Source organism: Protopterus annectens, chromosome 1.part0 (assembly GCF_019279795.1).
Source record: "Protopterus annectens isolate FY-2018-M chromosome 1.part0, PAN1.0, whole genome shotgun sequence".
Lineage (NCBI taxonomy): Eukaryota > Metazoa > Chordata > Ceratodontiformes > Protopteridae > Protopterus > Protopterus annectens.
Genome location: NC_056725.1, coordinates 1,688,769,415 through 1,688,791,003, shown reverse-complemented (window position 1 = coordinate 1,688,791,003; position 21,589 = coordinate 1,688,769,415). Strand labels below are relative to the sequence as shown.

The 21,589-nt window shown below is 39.2% G+C and overlaps 1 protein-coding gene across 2 annotated transcripts in view; it reads right to left on the bottom strand.

The window, feature by feature from the left end:
- LOC122799515 (TRIO and F-actin binding protein) overlaps positions 1-21,589 on the bottom strand; it is a 3,126,988-nt gene that overhangs the window by 1,964,736 nt on the left and 1,140,663 nt on the right. For both annotated transcript variants that reach the window (XM_044068636.1, XM_044068645.1), the window contains exon 14: positions 2,407-2,490. In XM_044068636.1, the coding sequence (XP_043924571.1) occupies positions 2,407-2,490 (84 nt within the window). The remainder of the gene's footprint in view (positions 1-2,406; positions 2,491-21,589) is intronic.

Genomic DNA, 21,589 nt, shown 5'->3' with positions numbered 1-21,589 from the left:
AATATACAACTGGTGTCAGAGACATGGACTAAAGCTAAATGCCAAGAAATGCATAATAGTATCCTTCAGGAAATCATCCACCCCTGGTCACTATCATACTGACAACATACCAATAACAGCTGACCCAACAGTCAGGGACTTGGGGACACACACAGGCAGTAATCTAGCCTTTGACCCTCATGTGTCTACAGTAGTGAGAAAATCATTCTATGCTGTTCAACTTATACGCAAAGGTATAGCATCTAGGTCCAAGGAAGTCATTATTCCACTGCATTCAGCATTCATCAGACCTATCACTGAGCACAATGCCCCTTTGGTATGTACCTAACTAGGCATATCCAACAATTTGAATGACCGCAGAAGTTCCTCACTAAAAGAATACAGGGTGTATGCAACATGTCCTCTGCAGATACCTTCACAGCCCTTTCCCTGTATTCTCTCTCTTACAGGCTACTGAGGGGAGATCTATGCCTGGCATACAAGGCACTATTAGACCCCACTCTGATGGACCTCCTGTATATCCACAAAACAAACAGCACAAGAATTACCCACTCTAAAGACTTAAACCTTTCCTGTGTTATAAATAGGACATGCTGGAGAGACAAATATATATCCTAGAGACTACCCCATAACTGGAATAGGCTCCACATCCATGTAAAGCACAGTTCCTCCCTAACCCAAATCAAGTGTAACTTGGAAAACTGGATGGGGAACAGGAAATTCATCCCCAGTTTGGCATGTATGTCTCTAATGGACACAGGCAGACTGTAAATAGTTCATCTCCCAGGCTCCTGCTTGTAAATGTTTCATCACCCACGTCCCTGCTTACAACTTATCAAGGGTGCCAGAACTTGTCGGAGATTTGGGATGCATTGCTAGGCTTAAAAAAGACCTTGTAGTCGTTAGCTTAGTAGACACTTATGAACCTATGAAGTATACATGGAGGTGTATATGTACTTCATAGCAGCCCACTGCACTCCAACTCCATGGATGCTTTGTGCATGGGCATGAGCAGGTAGGGATTAAATACAAACCCTTAGTCCCTAGCACAGGAATGACAGCACCCTCATTTACTGCACTTTACTGTTAACCCAAGCAAACAAATGGGTTACAGGGCTTTCATCCTGGGGAAATAATGAGTCTACACAGTAAGTTGGGGACAGGGTTTGATGGTCAGTGGAGCAGCAACCCAAAAAAAAAGGTGCAAGGTGCAAAGCCTAATGTGAAATGGGAGGCATACTCTCCCTATCATAAACAAATGACATTTAAATGGAACACAGATTAACTGAGCTTCTGTTTCATATGCCATCACAGTACATTGTAGACAGCACATGAAGAAAAGAAACAAAAGGTGTGGTGCATCACAGTGGGCTCTCTGCAAATAAGTGACAAACGTATTTAAGATAGTAGACTTACAAAGTAATGAAATCCTCTGTAAAGTGCGTCTTTTTTCTGCACGTGCCTTCAAATGATTTGAGAATAAAACTGCAGGCATACATTCAATATTTACAGAACACCTGAATTCCTGAATAGGATAATTTGTTGTCTCACACAGTCACGTTTATACAACACTGGAACTCTTGTAATCATGTAATTGGTCACTTTCCCCTATGCTGAGCTGAATTTTATTCCTAAGCCAAACGTGCAACAAGGTGTGGTGTCTGCACAAATTCCTTGTGCGTACGTGACTTTTGTCAGGTGTTCCTGTTTCCTCCCACATCCCAAAGACATGTCTTAGGTCTTCATTTTCCTCCCACGTCCCAAAAACATACCTTAGATGAAATGTTTTTTTCCAAATTGCCAGCAAGTGTACATATTGTGTGAGATTGAGTATGTTTGCCCTGCAGTGGATACAGGATTAGTTCTATTGTCTTGCATACAGTGAGTGCTGGGACAGTCTTCAACTCCACCATACCTCTCAACTTCACAGATTTTTGCAGAATCTCTAGATTTTTGCCTCATATTTTTGGTCCATTTTTCATAAAATTGCAGTTTCTGGCAAATTAGTGGCAAATAATTAAAGGCTGAAGTTAAAAAATAATGACAGACATTTGAGTTTCAGACTTCGTGTCATTCTGAAAATTCATGCTAGTGTAAAGCCTGTTATTCTAGCAACATTTTAAGTTTGTAAGAGCAACATTTAAAAAATGTCCCTATTTTTGGGCCTTTGTCCCACTTTTAGTTATGACTTTGTCCAGATTTCTTGCTCTAAGAGGTTGAGAGGTATGAACTCCACAGTGAGCATAGATTAGATTAAATGGGGAATCAAACAAATGAGTGAATGAATGAACAAATCATTTACGTTATACTTTTGTGTTTTACAATGTAACACAAATCAGTACACTGAAAAAGAAGACTCTCAGTGCCATATCTGTGCTGGATTAATGAACTCAAATAGAAACTCACCTTTTCATTTCTACTTCCTGGTCGTAAATAAATTTCCTCATTTCTCCAGTCTGTGTCTGGCTGTTTTATACCTTTCAATTCCCTCTGTAAGTAATATAAGAAAACAAAGCACTAAGTTCTCTATCACCTTCTATATCTATATCTAAATACACTTGATACAACCACAGAAGAATCAAGTAAAATAATTTAATCATGATAAACTGCTCCTTCAAACTCAAATTTAGTAAAGCCAAATAATGAGATTATATCAGAGCAACTATAATCACAATAACTTATTGGCTCACCCATATAAAGTAATTCAGCTCTTCCTCAAACAAAAGATCAGATGTCATGTTTTACTGAAAAGCAAACAAAGCAGAACACTATATATATCTACAGAAGCAGTTCTGAGTAAAAAATAAATGAAACACGCATGACAATCAATAACAAAGAAATGATTTGTAAGATTCATATTAGAAGGCTTTGAAGTGGTCTTTTGAAATAACAAAAATCGAGTGCAGATTACGGAGGGTTTTCATAAATGCTTACTGCTTAATAGGTTCATAGGAGGTAACTAGGCTAATGACCCTAGAGCCTTTATAAGCCTAGCCATGTTAATCCCTGGTTGCCCCAATTGTCCTTGGCTAGATGGACATACTTTACAGATCAGCACTGACTACCCTATGTCTATGAGCGACATGGGTGCCACCTCTGAGGTGAATTTGTGGTCATCCATCTATTTGTCCAGGATGTGCCTGAATAGAGTCAGTGACATCCTCTGCTTCATATAAATTGGAAGTTTATTCCAGAGCAGAGGCAATCTCTGAGAAGATGTATCTGTCTATCCAGCATGTTTTGTTAATGCCACTGGCAAGGCTGAGATCCCTTGAGCAAGCGGCTCTAGTGCCATTTGATTTGCAGATGTACAACATTTCTATCAGGTCGGGGTCAGAGTCTGCCCTGTAGGGCAAACACAAGTCACCTATCAGCAGCCTATAATACAGAGTACATTGACAGGGCTTTCAGTCTATTAATGTAGGCCATGGTTTGGAGGCCCTGTATCTTCTTAGTGAGAAACCTCTGTGGTCTCTCATAGGTTCATAGGTTCATAGGTTCATACTAGGCTATCTGCCCAAGGGCATTTATAAGCCTCTCCAGTTGCTGTAAGTGTCTGGTGAGATATATGCAGGAGGGAGCACTGTCCTCTATTAATGGTCTGATTAGGGTCGAGTGAAGTGGGGTTATAACATCCTTAGACCTGGATGGGATGCCTTTACTTATGAGGTGCGCAATGTAGAAGGCATTCCTTACTACTGTGGAAACCTGGTGGCCAAAATTCAGATTGCTGATGATCTGTGTTCTGAGATCTTGCACCACTGGGTTTGAACTTAGAGGGGTGCTATTAACATTGTAATCAAGGGGGAATTTCACTTTGCAAAATGGGATAATAGTACACTTTTTGCATTTAGTTTTAGACAGTGACTTTGGCACCAGTCATTTGTTTGTGTTAGCCCCTCATGTAATACATTAACATAATTGAGGGACTCAGTCACTGTGCCTAGATTACAATCAACAGTGAACTTAGTAAGCCAAAGGCTGCCTACTTTAGCCTGGACTTCCGAGAAATAGATTCCAAATGGTAAAGGTCCCAGAACAGATCCTTGTGGTATGCCACTTGTGAAGGGTCTACTGGTAGAGCTGAAGTCACCAACTTTAAAAGTATGCGTTCTGTTGGTGGGCCAATTAACTACCCATCTAATGATGTAAGGGTTAACACCTATTTGGGGGGAGTTTTTCAATGATACCTGAGTGGGAGATTGTGTCAAAAGCTTTGGCTAGGTTCAGATGGGCAGTATACACTGTCTTACCTTCATCTAGGGCTTTGTTGACTTTCTCAAAGAAGGCTACCAGGTTCAATACGCACAATCTACCCTTAACAAAGCCAAACTGGGTTGGGTCTAGAGTTTTATTTTTGCCTACGTCCTTGTTGATAAGGTCCATGATGATCCTTTCCATGGCCTTGTAGATGACGCTGGTTAGACTTATCGGTCTATAGTTCCCAGGGTCAGTTGATGCCCCCCCCTTTATGCAAAGGGATTACTGTTGTTGTTCTCCATTCTGCTAGTACATAGCCAGTTCTCAGGCTATGGTTACAGAGAACAGCATGTGTGTCAGCTAGGTCCTGTTTTATATTGCTTAGTAACCCGGGATGTTATCTGGTCCCATTGAGGCCATGTTTTTGGCCTTGGAGAGAGCAGATAAGACTTGATCTCTACGGATACTAGGTAGAGGACTGGTGTCAGGTATGCTTTGGAGTATGACTGGTGGGGGGGGGGTGAAGTTTTCTTCAAATCTGTCATCAAGCACATTGGCAATTTACCCCAGTATAGTGTGAGTGGTACCATCTACTGTGAATTCGGCAAACAGCTGGCCACTCCCTTTTAGATTTTGGACATAATTAAAGAATGCCTACGCTAAGGATGCTATCTTAGCTTCATAATTAGCTTTAGAAGTATTTACAAGTGTTTTGATTTGCCTGTTCAGTCTGTGGAAGGAATTCTTCCTCTGTTGAGGCAGTTGTCTCTTGTTCTTGGACATCAGTTTCTTCCTTTTGTTATACAATCTGTTTATATTAGATGTCCACCAAGGTAGCTTGTTTTTTCGGAAGAGCCTGGTTTTAATCCAGTCAGGTACAGCCTAGTCTATATAGTTGGTAAGATGATTATACAGGACATTTGTGTACATCTGCATATAGCAGTCATTATAGCATGTGGTTGCAGGGGATATAAAACTTGTTATACCATCAGAAGGTAGTTTGCTGTAGTTTGCTTTGGAGAAGTTCCTTAGTTTCTTTGTTCCTTTGGAGGTGTGGGGTCCAATAGTTACTTTGAACAAGACTGATTTATGGTCTGACCTTACCAGGGAGGGCATCACACAGGTGGCAGTGCAGTGACCACCATGCTGGTCAGTACTATGTCAAGGACATTATAGCCCCTTGTGGGGGTGCAGACTGTCTGCTCCAGAGCAACTGCACTGACAAAGTCCAGGAACCTCTGCGCAAGCATGTTTGAGCTTGTGTATGTTACTCAGTCGATGGAGGGATAGTTGAAATCTCCCATGACAAAGGTGTTGAGCAGTACGGTGAGTGACTCCAGTACGTCCAGATAGGCATTGTGCTTTTCTTGGTTCATAGAGGGGGACCTACAGCTAACAATGCTGTGGTAGGGTGTTTTGCCTATAGTTTATTGGGCATGGAGTAGTTTGAGATAGTCATCCTGTTTAACCAATCTTGAGGTACACTTGGCTTTAATGAAGATGGATACACCTCCACCTTTGGTATTTTCAAGCTCATTCTGAGGTCTGAATTTGTGGAAGTCATTGTAGCCTTGCACAGCTGCAGTGCTCTTTGAGGCCTTGAACCATGTTTCAGTGACTGCACAGACATCAGCATCTTCCAAGGTGAGGAGTGCTTCCAGGGAGTGCAGTTTCATGTTTAGACTCCTAGCATTAAGCAGCAGAACTTTGAGTTTGTCTCAAGTGGATTTTCCTATGTCAGAAATGTTGTCATTTTGACATTGCCTAAAAAAGGCACTATGAGGGAGGCAAGCACCTTAGCCAGTATCTGAAAGCCTAGGGGAGACAGGTGCAGATCATCTCTGGCAAAGCAGTGTGGCCTGTTGTCAATGTCTTCCTAGGCTGACAAATACTGAATTCCCCTGGACTGACAACTGAAGTTAAGCCAATTGTTGAAGTCAATAATTTTTTGTTTATACTGTGGCATCATCCTGGGTGAAGGTAGAATGCTGCTTAGGGCTAGGGTCATACCTGCCTGGGGACACATAATCTGAGAGTTCAGTCATATCTCTCTTCGTATAGTTCAGCTAAGTATGTCTCATGTAATTCACCCCAACATGGACTATGACAGAGTCAGAACGGTACTTGCTGTTGAGTGACTTGAGTGCATGCATGATCTGATGGATCCTGGCACCAGTCAGGCAGCTGACTGTGACTTTCTCCTGTCACAGTCCGGTCTGGTGAGGGGGATATCTGTATGTCTCACCATGGAGTCTTCTATGACCAAGGTTTTGAGGTGTTTTGCCTTAGGGGCTTATTTGGTGAGACACTGATATATGTGTTGTTATGTACAGTGTTTTTTATACATGTTGAGATGTGTGCAGATAATTTGCACTTGGGAGGTCTCTGATCTTTTGCTAGGCTTCTAGTGAGTACCTCCATGTATGTAGGCTTATGTGTTGTGTCCTGAACTTGTGTGAGAGGTGAAATGTGTGAGCTGACAACCTGTCTGATGTCTTGCTTTTGTTATGTGACAATACTGTTTCCAAACTGATAGTGTAATTACATCTCTCACATACAGTATTTGTTTGATTGAGGACTAAGTGGTTGTCAGTATACATGAGGCAATTACTACATTGCCTCAGGATGCCCAAGTAAATCAGGCTGGCCAGAGAAATGGTGGGAAAGTGACCATCCATAAAAGCAGGTTTATACTGTAGTACTGCTGGGGAGTGGGTAAGTTAGATCAGTTTATGATGTAGGGATAACAGAGGGGCTTATTCTGTTGACATTTTAGGGTTAAGAGCTGTGACGATGCTGCTCAGTGTGCAGATGAGTTGCCTGCGGAGCAACAGGAGACTTGGGAGGGTTCTACTGACAGACATCTAAGGAACATTTAAGTTTCCAAGTGTTTGTGTCTATACAGGGCAGAGCTAACTCCCCTAGTGAGATGCACAGCAACAAGCAAATGTGATGGTGAAATACAGGTGAAATTCAACAGTTTTAAGACAAACTACCAATGAGAAAGCCCCAAACTGAGCCTTTCTCCAGCAATCCCCAACTCAGATGGAATCTGAGCTACACACTTCTGCCACAAGGGTGCAGGGAGGCCCTCTTAATGTAAGATGGCTGGTTTAGAGCACAGTGATACCAAACAGTCTAGATTCAGCAAGTCTGAATCTAGCCTTTGCTATATAAGGTAGCAGTACAGCATTTCAAAGTGCAGAAAAAGCAATCAGCAAAATTGAAGCAGCAATTCAAATAAATACAGTTAACAAAGTGCAATACGGGCTTTAAATATACTTATTTTTCAGTGGTTTGTAGTGGATGCCTTGGATTTCAGTTCAGATACACTTCAGATCTCTGGTCAAAGTCACCAAACGCTGAGCAGCTCCGGTTAACTGAGAGCAAACCCTCACCATGAACTTTTTTTCACACAGTTTTATAGATTGTGGCTAAAAGGGCTGGTCCTGCATCTCAAAAACATTTGAAGTTCAGATCTAGAAATGTTCCACGAAAGTAGGTGAAAATATAAAACAACTAGTTTACAGTAGTTAATGTTTCACAGGAGTACTACGCACTTCTGAGCACCCCTGCTGATATTTGCCTGCGACAAGCTTCTTTCCATTGGTTAATCACATTTGGCACTGATGGTTCTGTTATAACATTGCACAGGATAACCAAACCATTGCTTTTATCAACTCACTCCTGAATGCTAACAAAATGATACTACTACACATATGGCAGTGTTGCCAGTACTCTAAAATAAATCAGATGATTTCATTTTATTTGAAATGATTTATTTACTTAAAAGTACTTGTAAGGTCACAGAAAAAACATTTTACGTATGTTTCAGAACGTAAATATTGTCAGTCAGTATTTTAATCATAATTGATTCCAAGATAGAGCAATAGTTAAAAAGGTATGGACACAGATTTTATGTTTGGATTGAGAATGTTACATTAATGTCGAGGACATCTCTCAGAAGTCACCCTGAATTAATTTCTGCATTATGTACGTCAACATTTATACTCAAGAAGCCCACAAGCTTGAGATCTGTACCAAATCTGCAGTCATTAGATCACAATCTCATGAACTATTTACCACCAGAAAAAATAGTTACTGAACAGTACAGAATACCTTTAAGAAGTTAGGAGCAATGTGGAATATGAATCACGTGATTCAGTTACCTGTGAGTAAAGCTACAGTGGAGTGGACCAACATTTCTCTCTCTGTGTCTCATCTACACATAAATCTTAAGTCTCATGCCTCTTAACCTCTAGACAACATACTCAGCAACAACCAACCTGAAAATCAGGAACATTTGGTTAAATCCCAGTCAGGTGTTAGAATTTGCCACATCACACATGTACACAAGTCCTTGCACCACTAGTACATATATTTCACAATCATAGTATATGTAGGAGCAAACAACTTGAGATATACCTCCCTAGACTATTTGAAGACAGACATGATACAGCTCTTGGAATATGTGACTGAAGCAGGTATGAACCTAGCCTTGAGCAGCACTTCAACCAACACAGAGAATGATGCCGCAATACAAACAAAAGATTATTGACTTCTGCAACTGGCTTAGCATCTGGTGTCATTCAAGGGGGTTCCAATATCTCATTCAAGGGGGGCCCAATACATATACCACCCTGAGAGCAGATGGTAGACAGTCCTAACTGCTTTACAAGGGATGGCTTGCACCTATCTCTACAAGGCTTTTGTATATTAGCTAAAGCCTTGTTTATTCTCATAGTGTCTTGTTATAGACAATGTCAGTCATCATAAGCTTCCAACTTAACAAAACAAACTTCAAATACAAAAAGGTATTGCTGTTCAATGCTAGGAGCCTCAACACAAAACTTCACTTCCTATAGACACTGCTTACCCTGGAATGGGTTGATATATGTATTGTCACAAACCTGGTTCAACACTGTTGAGAGCACTCTATTAGTGCAAGGTTTCAACACCTACCACACATTCAGGCCCACTGCACTATATGAAAACGCTAACGGTGACGATTTCTTTATAATTGTAAAATACAATATCACCTAGTTAAACAGGATAATGACCTGTAACTTCTCCACGTCCAACTTACTATTAACAAAACTCCTTGTCACATTATAGTTAATTACAGGACTCCCCTCTATGTCCCCCTTGTCCCACACCTCTTACCTGACTTGTATGGAGTGTCTATGTATTAAAACAAATGCCATTCTCATAAGGGACTTCAAATACCCTTCCATCAATTGGGAGACTTATACACCTCCCTAACATGTATGGCCAGAGATTTCTGGACCTCATAAATACAAACACTCTGGACCAGTTATTCCACACCTCAACTAGGGTAGACAAAATCCTGGACTTGGTCCTTACCAATATGGGACATCTCTGTTTCTCACCAGTTGTAACTCCTTCCCTCTATTCCTCCCTGCCTCTCTCATAAATCAGTTACAGTCACCATAAAACTGAAGCTATAAGCATCCTCACATACCTCTATATTTGGAGATTAAACAATTGCTAATCTACAAAAACTGAATGATGACCTGGTTAAATTCAACATCTGCCTCCAGCTTAATGACTCCCACTGGTTATGCAGGATCCTTTACAGCCAAATTCTATGCATATGTGAATAGCTGTATCCGTCATACTCTGAATACAATTCCAAATTTAAAAATAACCCCTTATGCAGGAACCCAAATATAAACAAGTTCTACAATAAAAGATAAAACTCATTGTACACAATAATAAATGCAACTAGCTCTTGCCAAGCTTAAAAAGCAAATCCAGTTCCTGATCAAATGAACTCAAATCATATCAAATCAAATCAGATCAAATAAAGCTAGATATGCAGTAAAATAGCCACCTAGGAAAAATGCAACCATAAAGCCTTCTTTAACTGTGTTAGAACCTCAGAATCAATGCTTAGCACTGCACAGTTAATAATAAGTGATATCACATACTCATACACTGAGGACATAACCAAGTACACTAGCAGATAAATTTGTCTCAAACTTAATTCCAGCCCCCAACACATTCCTATATCACATGCCTGCATCTACACCTCCCTTGAATCTCCCAAAAACAAGTCCTCAAAGTACCTTTCAAGGCCAAGAATACTGCTTCTATGGGGCCAGATAACATACCAGGCTGCTTACTGAGCAGCCTGAAATAGGACGTTTCAAACTCTCTGTAGATGTTAGTAATACAGAATCCACTGGAGTCACCACACGAAGGTTCTCACTCAGTATAAAATCTTCTTTATTGGAAACAGGAACACCGCTTCTTCAGGTGTAATAAAGCATTAAAACAAATAAGCTTATATACAAAAACATTTGGCGCTCAAACCAAATAATTAAACAATAATTGATTAATTATTAGCACATTAACATTCCCTCCTAGTTCTGCTTAAAGAAGCAGCGTTAAAACAATCTAAAAGCAATAACAAACTAAAACATAAACGCCGTTACCAAACAGCATTAAACAGATCAACAAAACCTATCACTAAATAGCTGCATGTGCTGACCAAAGCGATAAGCTCACAACACTGTGTAGCAATATAAAAATCACAGTCAAAGCAAGATGCGGCATGAACATAATTACATATATAAACAAACCATTTTCCAGTTTAGAAATGCTACTAAAACTTGATTGCCATCTTGTTCTAAAAGCGCTCTGCAGTCACAAAAAGTCCCTAAAGCAACATTGCAGGAATACAAATGTATTATACATGGAGCTGTCCTACAATCAAAATTAAACCAGCAAATATAGATGGTACAATTGAACGGACAACAGTCCAAACGTAATATACAGTTTTCTCACCTGTATTGTTTACAAACACGAGAGAAGATAAGACACATATCTATCGGTGTGTTCACAAGAACATTTTGCTGCTGACATAATGCCATCAGATTACATGTATATCCAGACTTCAGCATCTACGCTAATGCCGAATCAATCCGACAACTCAGTTATAACGTCAGGATAAAACATTGAAAGATAAACCGGGAGCAACAACTATTTTTTAGCATGTAACAGACCCTGTCCGGAACCCATTGAGCTCTACTAAAGTACAGAAATGTATGCCTAAGCTTATCACAGTCCAAGCAATAGGCACACATTATTGATTAATATGCCGCACATGTACTATAGCCATAAAAATGAAATCAACTAAAACGCTGCAAAAAAATATATAATATACATAAAAAGTGTTTAAAAATAACAAAAATTACCTGCCCTGCATGAAACATTACTAGATCATCATGTACTTAAAGTCCCATGTATTGCATATAACAACTGGGTTAAACGCATATAGAGCCAAGAAAACTTAGCTCAAAAAGGGTTTATCAGTCTCAGTCGAACAAAGTACACCTCTGTAAGAACTAAATACAAGGAGTACTATGTATGATGGTATGTAACTACTTACAAAATCATGGTCCACAAAGGACGCATGATCTGTGTATCCGGGATGGATAAGAAGAGGACATATAAAAGGTCAGGCAAGAGACTGAACCTCACTGTAATAGTAACATGAAAAATGGAGTGGTACAACCAGCAACTGAAGTGCAAATGCGGCCTGGAAAATGACCAACAGATGCATCAAGGTCATGGGACACATTGCGTCAAAAGCTGGAACTGAGACTAAAATATTCAGGACTTGGAAGATGTGAAAAAAAGTGTATCCAAGGTGTATGTTCAAGAGAAAACAACACATGTGCCTATAACGACTGATACCAGGTATTCTGAAGCACAGGCAAATGTGCTGAAGAATACACTGAATCTGACAGAAACGTGTAACAAGTACACGAAACAAATGAATTGTTAAAAAAATGAATTGTTTTTTTTTTTTTTTTTCTCTGTAGATGTTGTTCAATATCAGTCTCCAAACAGGCTTTTTTGCCAAAACAAATGAAGGACAGCAACAGTTGTCCCCTTCCACAACGTGGGAACATCACAGGACCTGGGAAATTACAGACCCATAAGTCTGGCCAGCCTTATCTGTAAAGCTATGAAGAGGATCATTATGGAATTAGTAAAGACGAACATAGGTAACTTAGAAACTCTTGACCCAAGACAGTTCAGTTTTGTCAAGGGTAGATCCTGCCTTTTTAACCTGATAGACTTCTTTGAGAAAATCAGTAAACACTGCATGTCTAGACATTGCAAAGGCATTTGACACCATCCCACAGTCAGGTATTCCTAACAAACAATCCCAGCTAAATGTTATTTCCTATGTAACTCATAGTAAATTACCTCACAAACAGAATCCAAGAAATTAGTGTGCATGACTCTACCTCCTCCAAAAGACATGTCACTTTAGTGTGTCCCAGGGTTTAGTCCTTGGGCCACTCCTCTTTGGCATTTATTTCTCAGAGGTCAGAATTAATGTAAAGGTTTTGTGGCTGACCAGGTTTGCAGATAACTCTCCAGAAGACAACATGATCCTCCAAGAGGGCATTCCCAAACAAATAACTGGTTTGATATCCACAGACTAAAACTAAATACTAAAGTGCCAAGAAATGTATAACAGTCTCCTTTGACAAGCATAACATCTCCTGCAATTATCACATAGAAAACACACCCTTGCAAATTGATTCAGTAGTTAAGGACCTGGGAGCCTATGAGGACAACAAACTGTCACCATCTATCCAGCATTGTGAGAGGGTCCTTTTTCTTTGCTCATCTTATTTTAAGGGTATGGTGTCTAGATCCAGGGATGTAATCATTCCACTGAACTCATCACTTATTAAGCTGTTCATTCAGTATAATGCCCTCTTCAGTATGCACTTGTCTAAACACTTCATGAAATTTGAATGACCAAACGCTTTCTCACCTAGAAAATCAAGGGCCTAAATCATAAAAAATACACTAACCATCTCGAAGCCTTGTCTCTCTTTTCGCTATCATACAAGCTAATGAGGGATGAGCTCTGCCTCATGTACAGAGCCTAAATATAACCTATCCTCTCTGGTCTACTACACATCTCCAAGTAAATGATGGTATAATCCCCAGCTCAAGATATCTTAATCCCATCTGCAATATAAGTAGGACATGTTGGACGGATATATATGTATCACATTGAATACCACTTCTTTGAAATCGTCTTGTTTTCCACATTAAAGTATTTTCCTTATTCTATTCAAATATAATCTGAATGAATGGATCAGAAACTGCAAACTCACCCCTGGTTTAGCACCTATTAAGCTCTAGGTTATCTGTACTTAAATTACAGGGGCTAAAAACTTACTAGCAGTGCAGGACTTGGTTTCTAAAGATCCTCACTGATCAGCAGCTTAGTAAGTAGATTAGTAACTACCTATGAACTTATGAACCTACAATTAGGGATACTTAATAGCCATAAATGATGCATATTTATGAAAGCCTTAGTCAGACTTATAGAGACAAGCAGAGCACAGCTAAGTATTCTGTTACAGCACATTATACCCACATTTACAATAACATAATATTATTGCTCCAACAAACTCTTTCCTTTACAACAAAGAAAGCAGAATCAGCACATACCTCAAAAGCATACAGTGACAATTCCGGTATCATATCAACTGAATCTGAAGCTTCCTGTTTTATTAAGTTTCATTTTCCAATAACAGTAAATTTATTTTCTGTTTATAACAGACATAGGGCCTTAAACATAGGTCAACTAGTTGGCCGCCTAGGGCACTATTGAGTCAGGAGTGCCTTTATGGGAAACAGGCTTGCTTATTGATTTAAATTATAGTATTTATTTTTTTTCCTCAGAAAAAAGACGAAAAACTACAGCCATGGCAGGGGTACCATATATGGAAAATGTCACTAATTCCATGCTTGCAACTTAGTTGCAGCAATGAGTTATACAAAAAAATCACAATTTGTTGGGTGGCTCATGTATGGGACAGTGCAGTAAGTGTGGAAGTTGCTTTCCATATAATTCCTGTATATGCAGAAAGCACAAAAATTTTGAGTCATGGACTGGCAGAGTGGATAACAGAAAAAGTAAAAAAAAACAGATTTCTGTACTGAGGCACCTATCCACAATGAGCCCATAGCAGATACCCATCTCTAGTGTACCACATTTTGCCATGTCTACATGCCAGGTCTACTGATCAAACAATACCTCTTTTTTGGAGGAGTGCAAGGCCAGGCTACAGTAAAGACAGAAGATGGAGGACCAAGAAGTGACTGCACTGCAGGTTTGCTATTCCATGGCATGGAACTGTCATTATGGGGAATGATGGATTGTTTCCTCCAAAAAGCAATGTACTCTAGTCTTGGAGTCAGTGGTGAGAAAACTAGTAGTGAGCTCAGGACTGGTAGTCATTGCATTTGTTTGGTAAGTACCTGATGAGTTTGCATCATATCTTTGGGTCTGCTCCTTATAAAAAAATACAGTGTTTTTTTTTTCTTTTTTTTTTTTGAAAAATCATTAAGGTTTGCAGCTATGATAGAAATTTCCAGATGTCACATCATTCAGAAACAGCATACAAATGTAAAGGTTGGGGGCTTTGTGCCCCCCCCTCCATTCAGTGCTGCCCTTGATTCTTCTGCTATGAGACTGAAAGCTGCTACAATTGATATGGTTTTGCAAACAACTTCATCATTATTATCTGTTATCTGTTTATTGTACTTTTACCTGTGCAACTCTGCCTGAATTTGCAACCACTTTTAGCGGAGAAGTGGGGTGATATTTACATTGAATTGTGGAAATCTAAAAAGAATAATAGAGAACTCTTCTGCTCATCGTAAAGACATTTCAGTGGATCTTTAACATCTCCCTGAACTACCTCCATTTCATGCTGATGTGTTCTCAACTTAAAAATTTATCTTAAAAACTGCACCTGAGAATATGGGACCATATGTATCACAGCACTGCAGTCAGTAAATGAATATTACTCCAGTCCTTGTTGTTAAGCTGCAACCCATAGCCTTCAGATCTTATGGCATCAAAGGTATATGTAAAACTAAGTATGACACCAGCACTGATAGTTTTCAAGTAAGTTCAAAGTCCCACTACAGGAGGGTAGTGAACAATCGTGTGAGTCATACCAGCCTTGTTATTAATGACCTACAGTCATTGGCATTGTACCACTCAGTCACAGCAGAGAAGAATCATAGCTCTCAACCTCTTAGCTCATGAAATCTGGGCAAAGCCAAAAATAACAGGGGGACAAAGACACAAAAATAGGGACAGATTTTAAATATTGCTCTTTAGAAAGTTGCTAGAATAACAAGATTTGCATTGGTATGCACTTTACGAAGGATATGAAGTCTGAAACTCAAATGCCTATCACTATTCAGTAACGTAATTTCTCACTGATTTCCTGGAAAACCACAAATTTCATGAGGAACAGACCAAAAATCTGAACCTTCTGGGAAACTTTGGGCAGTTGAGAGGTAAAATCTATGCAGGGATCTTTCACAAAATGAAATGTTTACCACACTGACTGCAGGTTGAATGTGCACTTCTAAGCCCTCACCAGTAACAGTGACTCCCTCTAAGTAACCTGCAACAATTTCAGATCTATAATCATACCAGTATTAATTAAAAAAAACAGTGAAAGTCTATGGGAGTCTACCACTTAATGAAAATATTTCTGACTATAATGAAGATAAGTTAACAAACATTTTCCCTGTTGTCAAAAAGCAGTCCTCCAATGACCCATTATCCTCATTCATTCTATTTATTTGGGGTGAGAGAATTTCAGGAGACCATCATCTTGGAAACCATCAGAAGTTTTCTGATGATGGCCTAACTCCCCATTCCTGGCAGCTGACATGCATGCTCAGCACCATGAGGGTTCGCACTGCCTCCCTTCTATGGAGGGGATGGCACTTCCTTGTCCTCCTCAGGAGGCTATACATTTTAAAGAGCTTCATAGAATCTAACACACATCCTCAGTCAAACTGTTGCTGAACACACTTCCAGTTCCTTTTTATGGGAGATGGTACTACAGCACAGCATACCACCTCCTTTCCCTTGGATAGTCAAACTGTTGTAAGTCACGCTTTTCAATCCCCCTATCCAGTTTTTCCAGCACTCTAGATGCTTTACTGAATTCAGGTCATCTGGGTTACCATCAGGGCTCCATCTGTCTACACCATAAAGACAAACAACAATTTTTTTAAACATAGTGTCTGGAAAGCAGCTTATACATATAATGATGCTAACCTACATGTTTGGCAAAGTATGTCAGTAAAAAATTTACAGATAGTTAAAGCTTGTTCAATGACAAAAGTAATTGCTAAATTAAAAGAAATGATTAAACTCTTCCCTCTGTCAGAACTAACAAAAGTGCTTCCAACATGTCTTATACTCATTCATACACACACACACACACACACACACACACACACACACACACACACACAGAGACAGTTTCCTTTAAATCAGCGAACGCTTAAAATAGCAAACGCTGATTTTTCAACCCATTAAGAGCTAAAATAAATCGCTGGGCTGTTTTCGGGACTTTCAAAAACAGAAGAAAAATGGCTGCAGGTAAAACCAAGGTGCAAGAATAAATAAAATGAAAAAATGCACAATGCACCGAAGTAACACACAATAGCGTTTAATAAAACAAACAAAACAAAAGAGTGGTAAGCGCTTTTGCAACTGTCGTTGCTTCATAAGACAAAGTTACAAAGCAGCTCAATGCTTAAATAAGTACAAATAAAACCAATTATCACATCAATTATAATTAGTTGATGATGGCATACTTTAGTTAGCAGTCACACAGCATTTTACCTCTAATATAAAAGTGCAATTAAAAACTAAAAACTACGGACTTACAAAAAGCTAAAAACTATGTATAAATGTCTAAAACACATATATGCAGAAATTATTAATGAAGGCAGCATCAGCAGCATGATTGGCTAATGCACTAGATTGCTTACTATTCCTGATATCTCGAATGTGTTCTAAAATTCTGCCCTTAAGCAACCTATTGGTTTTGCCTACATAAAAGGCAGGACATTGTTGACAGAAGCAGACATAAATAACATCAGATGTCTTGCAGTCTGTATATTGATTAGAATATAACTTAAAATGTCTGGTTGGATGAGTATAAGTGCTTGTACTGAAGATGTGAGGACAAGCACTACAATTTCTGCACGGAAAGGTACCCATACGAGTAGGGGTACAAGCAGTATTTCGTAATTCACCATTGCAAAGATGCTATTTGAGTGATCTATTATTCCTAAAGCTAAAAGTTGGACTAGCACCAATCTTTTCATTTAGACCAGATATGTCTTGTAATATATTTATTACAAGACATACCTGAAAAGATTGGTAGTGCATTAGCCAATCATGTTATGTCCACTGATCATTCTCATTCCTTTAAATTCTTTGTTTTGCAACATATCTCCAGAAACCCAAGGGGTGGAGATATAGAAAATATAACAGAAAGTTATGAGCAAAAGTGGATACTGAAATTGAATGCTGAAAGATTTCCTGGTCTTAATAGTACCACTTCTCTAATTCCTTTCCTAAAGCCAGACGCCTTAAACATTAATTGCTGATGCTGCCTTCATTAATAATTTCTGCATATATGTGTTTTAGACATTTATACATAGTTTTTAGCTTTTTGTAAGTCCGTAGTTTTTAGTTTTTAATTGCACTTTTATATTAGAGGTAAAATGCTGTGTGACTGCTAACTAAAGTATGCCACCATCAACTAATTATAACTGATGTGATAACTGGTTTTATTTGTACTTATTTAAGCACTGAGCTGCTTTGTAACTTTGTCTGATGAAGCAACAACAGTTGAGAAAGCGCTTAACCCTCTTTTGTTTTGTTTGTTTTATTAAACGCTATTGTGTGTTACCTCAGTGCATTGTGCATTTTTTCATGTTTTCGGGACTTTGCCATTTCCTCCACTGTGGTGCGCTCTCAGAGTTGGTATATTTAAGTAAGGGGTGGGGGGGTGAAGCCCTCCACTTTATTTTGTGTTTTGAACTTTTTGTTTGTGGAACAGCAATTGTTTTTTTCCCTGGGGAAAAAAAAATCGCTGTTCTGTGTCTTAGAAATTTTAAGATTTCATTCTTAATGGGTCAATAAATCAGTGCTTGCTAGTTTAAGCGTTCACTGATTTAATATAGACCCCCCCCACAAACACACACACACAAACATGATCAATGTACAAATGATCTGTGACAAGACCAAATGCTGAAAGTCCAAAGAATATGTTGAAATGTTTGCATTTTTATATGTAGCAGCCTTAACTGATTGTGTGTGTGTGTGTGTGTGTGTGTGTGTGTGTGTGTGTGTGTGTGTGTGCGCGCGCATGTGCGCGTGTGTTTACAGTGCAGTTGGAAACCTGCCATTCATTAAAACTGTCCAGTAGAAAACTTAAAAGATCTGTCATGTAATAAGATTACCAGAAGAAGGTGAATCTGAAGTAATCCTTGAAGGAAAATACTTCAATACAAAGAGAATGGAAGTTAGAAGCAACAGACCTGTTCAACAGACAAATTCCACAGGTTTAAAAAGAGAGAAGACTCAGCCCATTGTGGGGTTGTAGCATGTCTGAGGCCAAGAGTTTGAAGGAATATAAGCTGAAGTAGGGCTAGAGATGCAGGTAAAGAAGGCCTGCTCATGCTCTTTAAATGAGAAGGAAAAGAACTGTGAGTTATTTAACTTAAGTGAACCACTTAACTTCTGCCATTTAAGTTTCAAAATTAGTCTTTTGGCTTTTAGGGGTTGCCACAGCGGATCACCGGTCCGCTTAGGATTGTCAGTGGATTTTTACAGTGCCGATTTGCCAGCCAGGTGCCTAACCTGCATGTCTGAAAGTATTTCAAAGCGTCTGCATGTGTGAAAGTATTTTGAAGACTTGTCAAACTTACTTAATCTGCTGCATTTATTACTGCTTGTTAGTGGCCTGATTACACTGCAACTGTTACTCTAAGTTCTAATTTAAGTACTTGGACTCCAGACTAGTTTTCTTACATTTGGAAGGTTTGTGGTCTTCACTCTTGTGGCAGGAGAGATAGCTTTCTGCCCTTCTGAACTAGGAAGTCTTATTGTCCCTTTCTTTTATTGACTGGAGGGCTAGCTTGTTTAAAATTTGAACCTATGTGCCTGATGCACTTGGTGATGTTTGGCAACCACTCTTTTTGAGAAGAAGAGTGTTGCTGGTTTCTGCTAAACTCTACAAAAGCTAAGACTTACATTACTATATCCACTATTTCAGCACTTGTTTTTCACTGCATTAACTGAGTGTTTCTGTGTTGAATATCTGCACTTTTGTCCTTTTTAACAGTCTTAAGTTAGAACTAACTGCCTTGGTTCCACTTTAGTGAGAGTGGAGAGCACCTCAGTCATTTTCAATCCCACGACTGTGTAAAGTGAAGAAGAGTATGCTGTTTTTGATTGGCCACTGGGCCTTGTTTGTATTTTTGATTGAATTTCTACCACTAAGTGTAGCAGTTGCACAATGCTTTGCTCATATCCTATGAGCTCAGAGGCATTTGGAGGCCTTTGGTGACCACACTACTTGAGAAAAAGAGTGTTGCTGATTTCTGCTAAACTCTACAAAAGCTAAGATTTACATTACCATATCCACTGTTTTGGTACTTGGTTTTGCACTGTTTTTATTACAGCTGCATTAATTGAGTGATTCTGTGTTGAATATCTGTAGTTTTTGACCTTTTTACAGTCTTTAGTTAAAACTTCTGCTCTCTGCATAGTGGCGCCTAGAAATTATCTGTATAGACGCTGAAATCACACAGTGTAATTTTATTTATTTATTTTTATTTTATTTTATTTTACATTTGTTGACCAGGATTGTCCGACTGAGCTGAAGAGCCCTTTTTCAGCAGAGGCCCGGGGAGAAAACTCCAACATATTATACAGTTTTCATTATAAATTAGCATTAAACAGCAATGTTACAAGATTATTACAAGGCATTAAGTAGCAATACAATGTTATACAGTGTCAATAATCAGGAGTATAGCATAACTATTTCAAGATGTATAAAAAGAAATGTCATTAAGATGAGTACAGTTTTTGGGGTAAGTGGTTACAAAAACCCAGTTTAATCATGATGCAGTTGCACGAAGACAAGACAATTACAACAGAATGTTTCTCTGAGGCAATTTGAAACCTGTGTAGATGCCTATCTCCCACAGTGTAAGTTTCGGTAAAATACTAATACCATCTAAGCAGATTTTATTTAATGCTAGAGCATCTACTTTGCTCATAGATGAGCATTATTCATCAAGTTCCTTGTGTTAAACTGACCTATTCAATATTTAAATTTCCCCTCACTCCTCCCTAGCAGATCAGTAGCCATGGATATGCCCTTCCTGACGCTCTCTGTGGCCATTCTGGTTCTGATGGGTATTCCAAGGCATTGTTGGAATTGCCTCATTTACACTGACAACCCATGTATTTTAATAAAACAGATAAATTAAGGGAGCGGTGTAAATACACTTTAATATTAGAGGCAAAACTCTCTCATACAACCAAACTAATCCTATAGAGGTTGCCAGTGACACCTGACCACACCTACTGCACAGGGTAAATACTGTACACCTAAATCTACTTTTCTGAGGAACTTACAGGTAACCTTCCTACAACACTAAGACCTCCTGCACAATACAATCGAAGAAGGGTCCTCAGCCATCACTTAACATTCTGTTAAAACACCATCTGCAGCTACACATACTAACACTGTACCCATGGCATTTACTGCTAAGCCTTTAAGGCAAACCAGCACACAGCCAAACGTCCTGCTCATTGGTGGTTCTACAGTGATGCACATAGATGTCCTCCTCACCAGACTGAGTAAAGACAGAGTTATGGTTTTCTGCCTTTCCAGAGATAGGCTCCATCAAGTCACAAAGGCACTCAGGTCATCAGAAAGACTCTGTCATAGTCCATGTGGGTGTTAATGGCCTGAGACATACCTCCCTTGATTATATGAAGTGAGACATAATTGAGCTTGCTGATTATGTGTCTCAGGCAGCTATGAGCCTAGCACAGAGCAGCATACTACTTTCTCCAAGGATGAATGCCATGTTACCAACAGAAAGTGACTGATTTTAACAACTGGCTTAGCTTCAACAAAAAATTATTGATTTTAACAATTGGCTTAGCTCCTGATGTCACTCCAAAGGGGTATAATATTTTATGGCCTGGAAGGACATGTTTGACAGCTGTTTTGCCAGGGATGGTCTGCACTTAGCCCTTCTAGGCTTTTGGATATTGGCAAAAACCTTTTCCGCCCACATAATGTATTTATTAGCAAATTCCAAATTGATAAACCTCCCATCTTAACTGAAACAACAAATGAATATCTGAAGGTTGCACTGCTCAGTTCTAGAAGTATTAACGAGAAACTTCACCCCCTGCAAGTCTTCCTCTCCCTGGATAGTGTAGACATCTGTGTAGTAATGGAGACATGGTTTA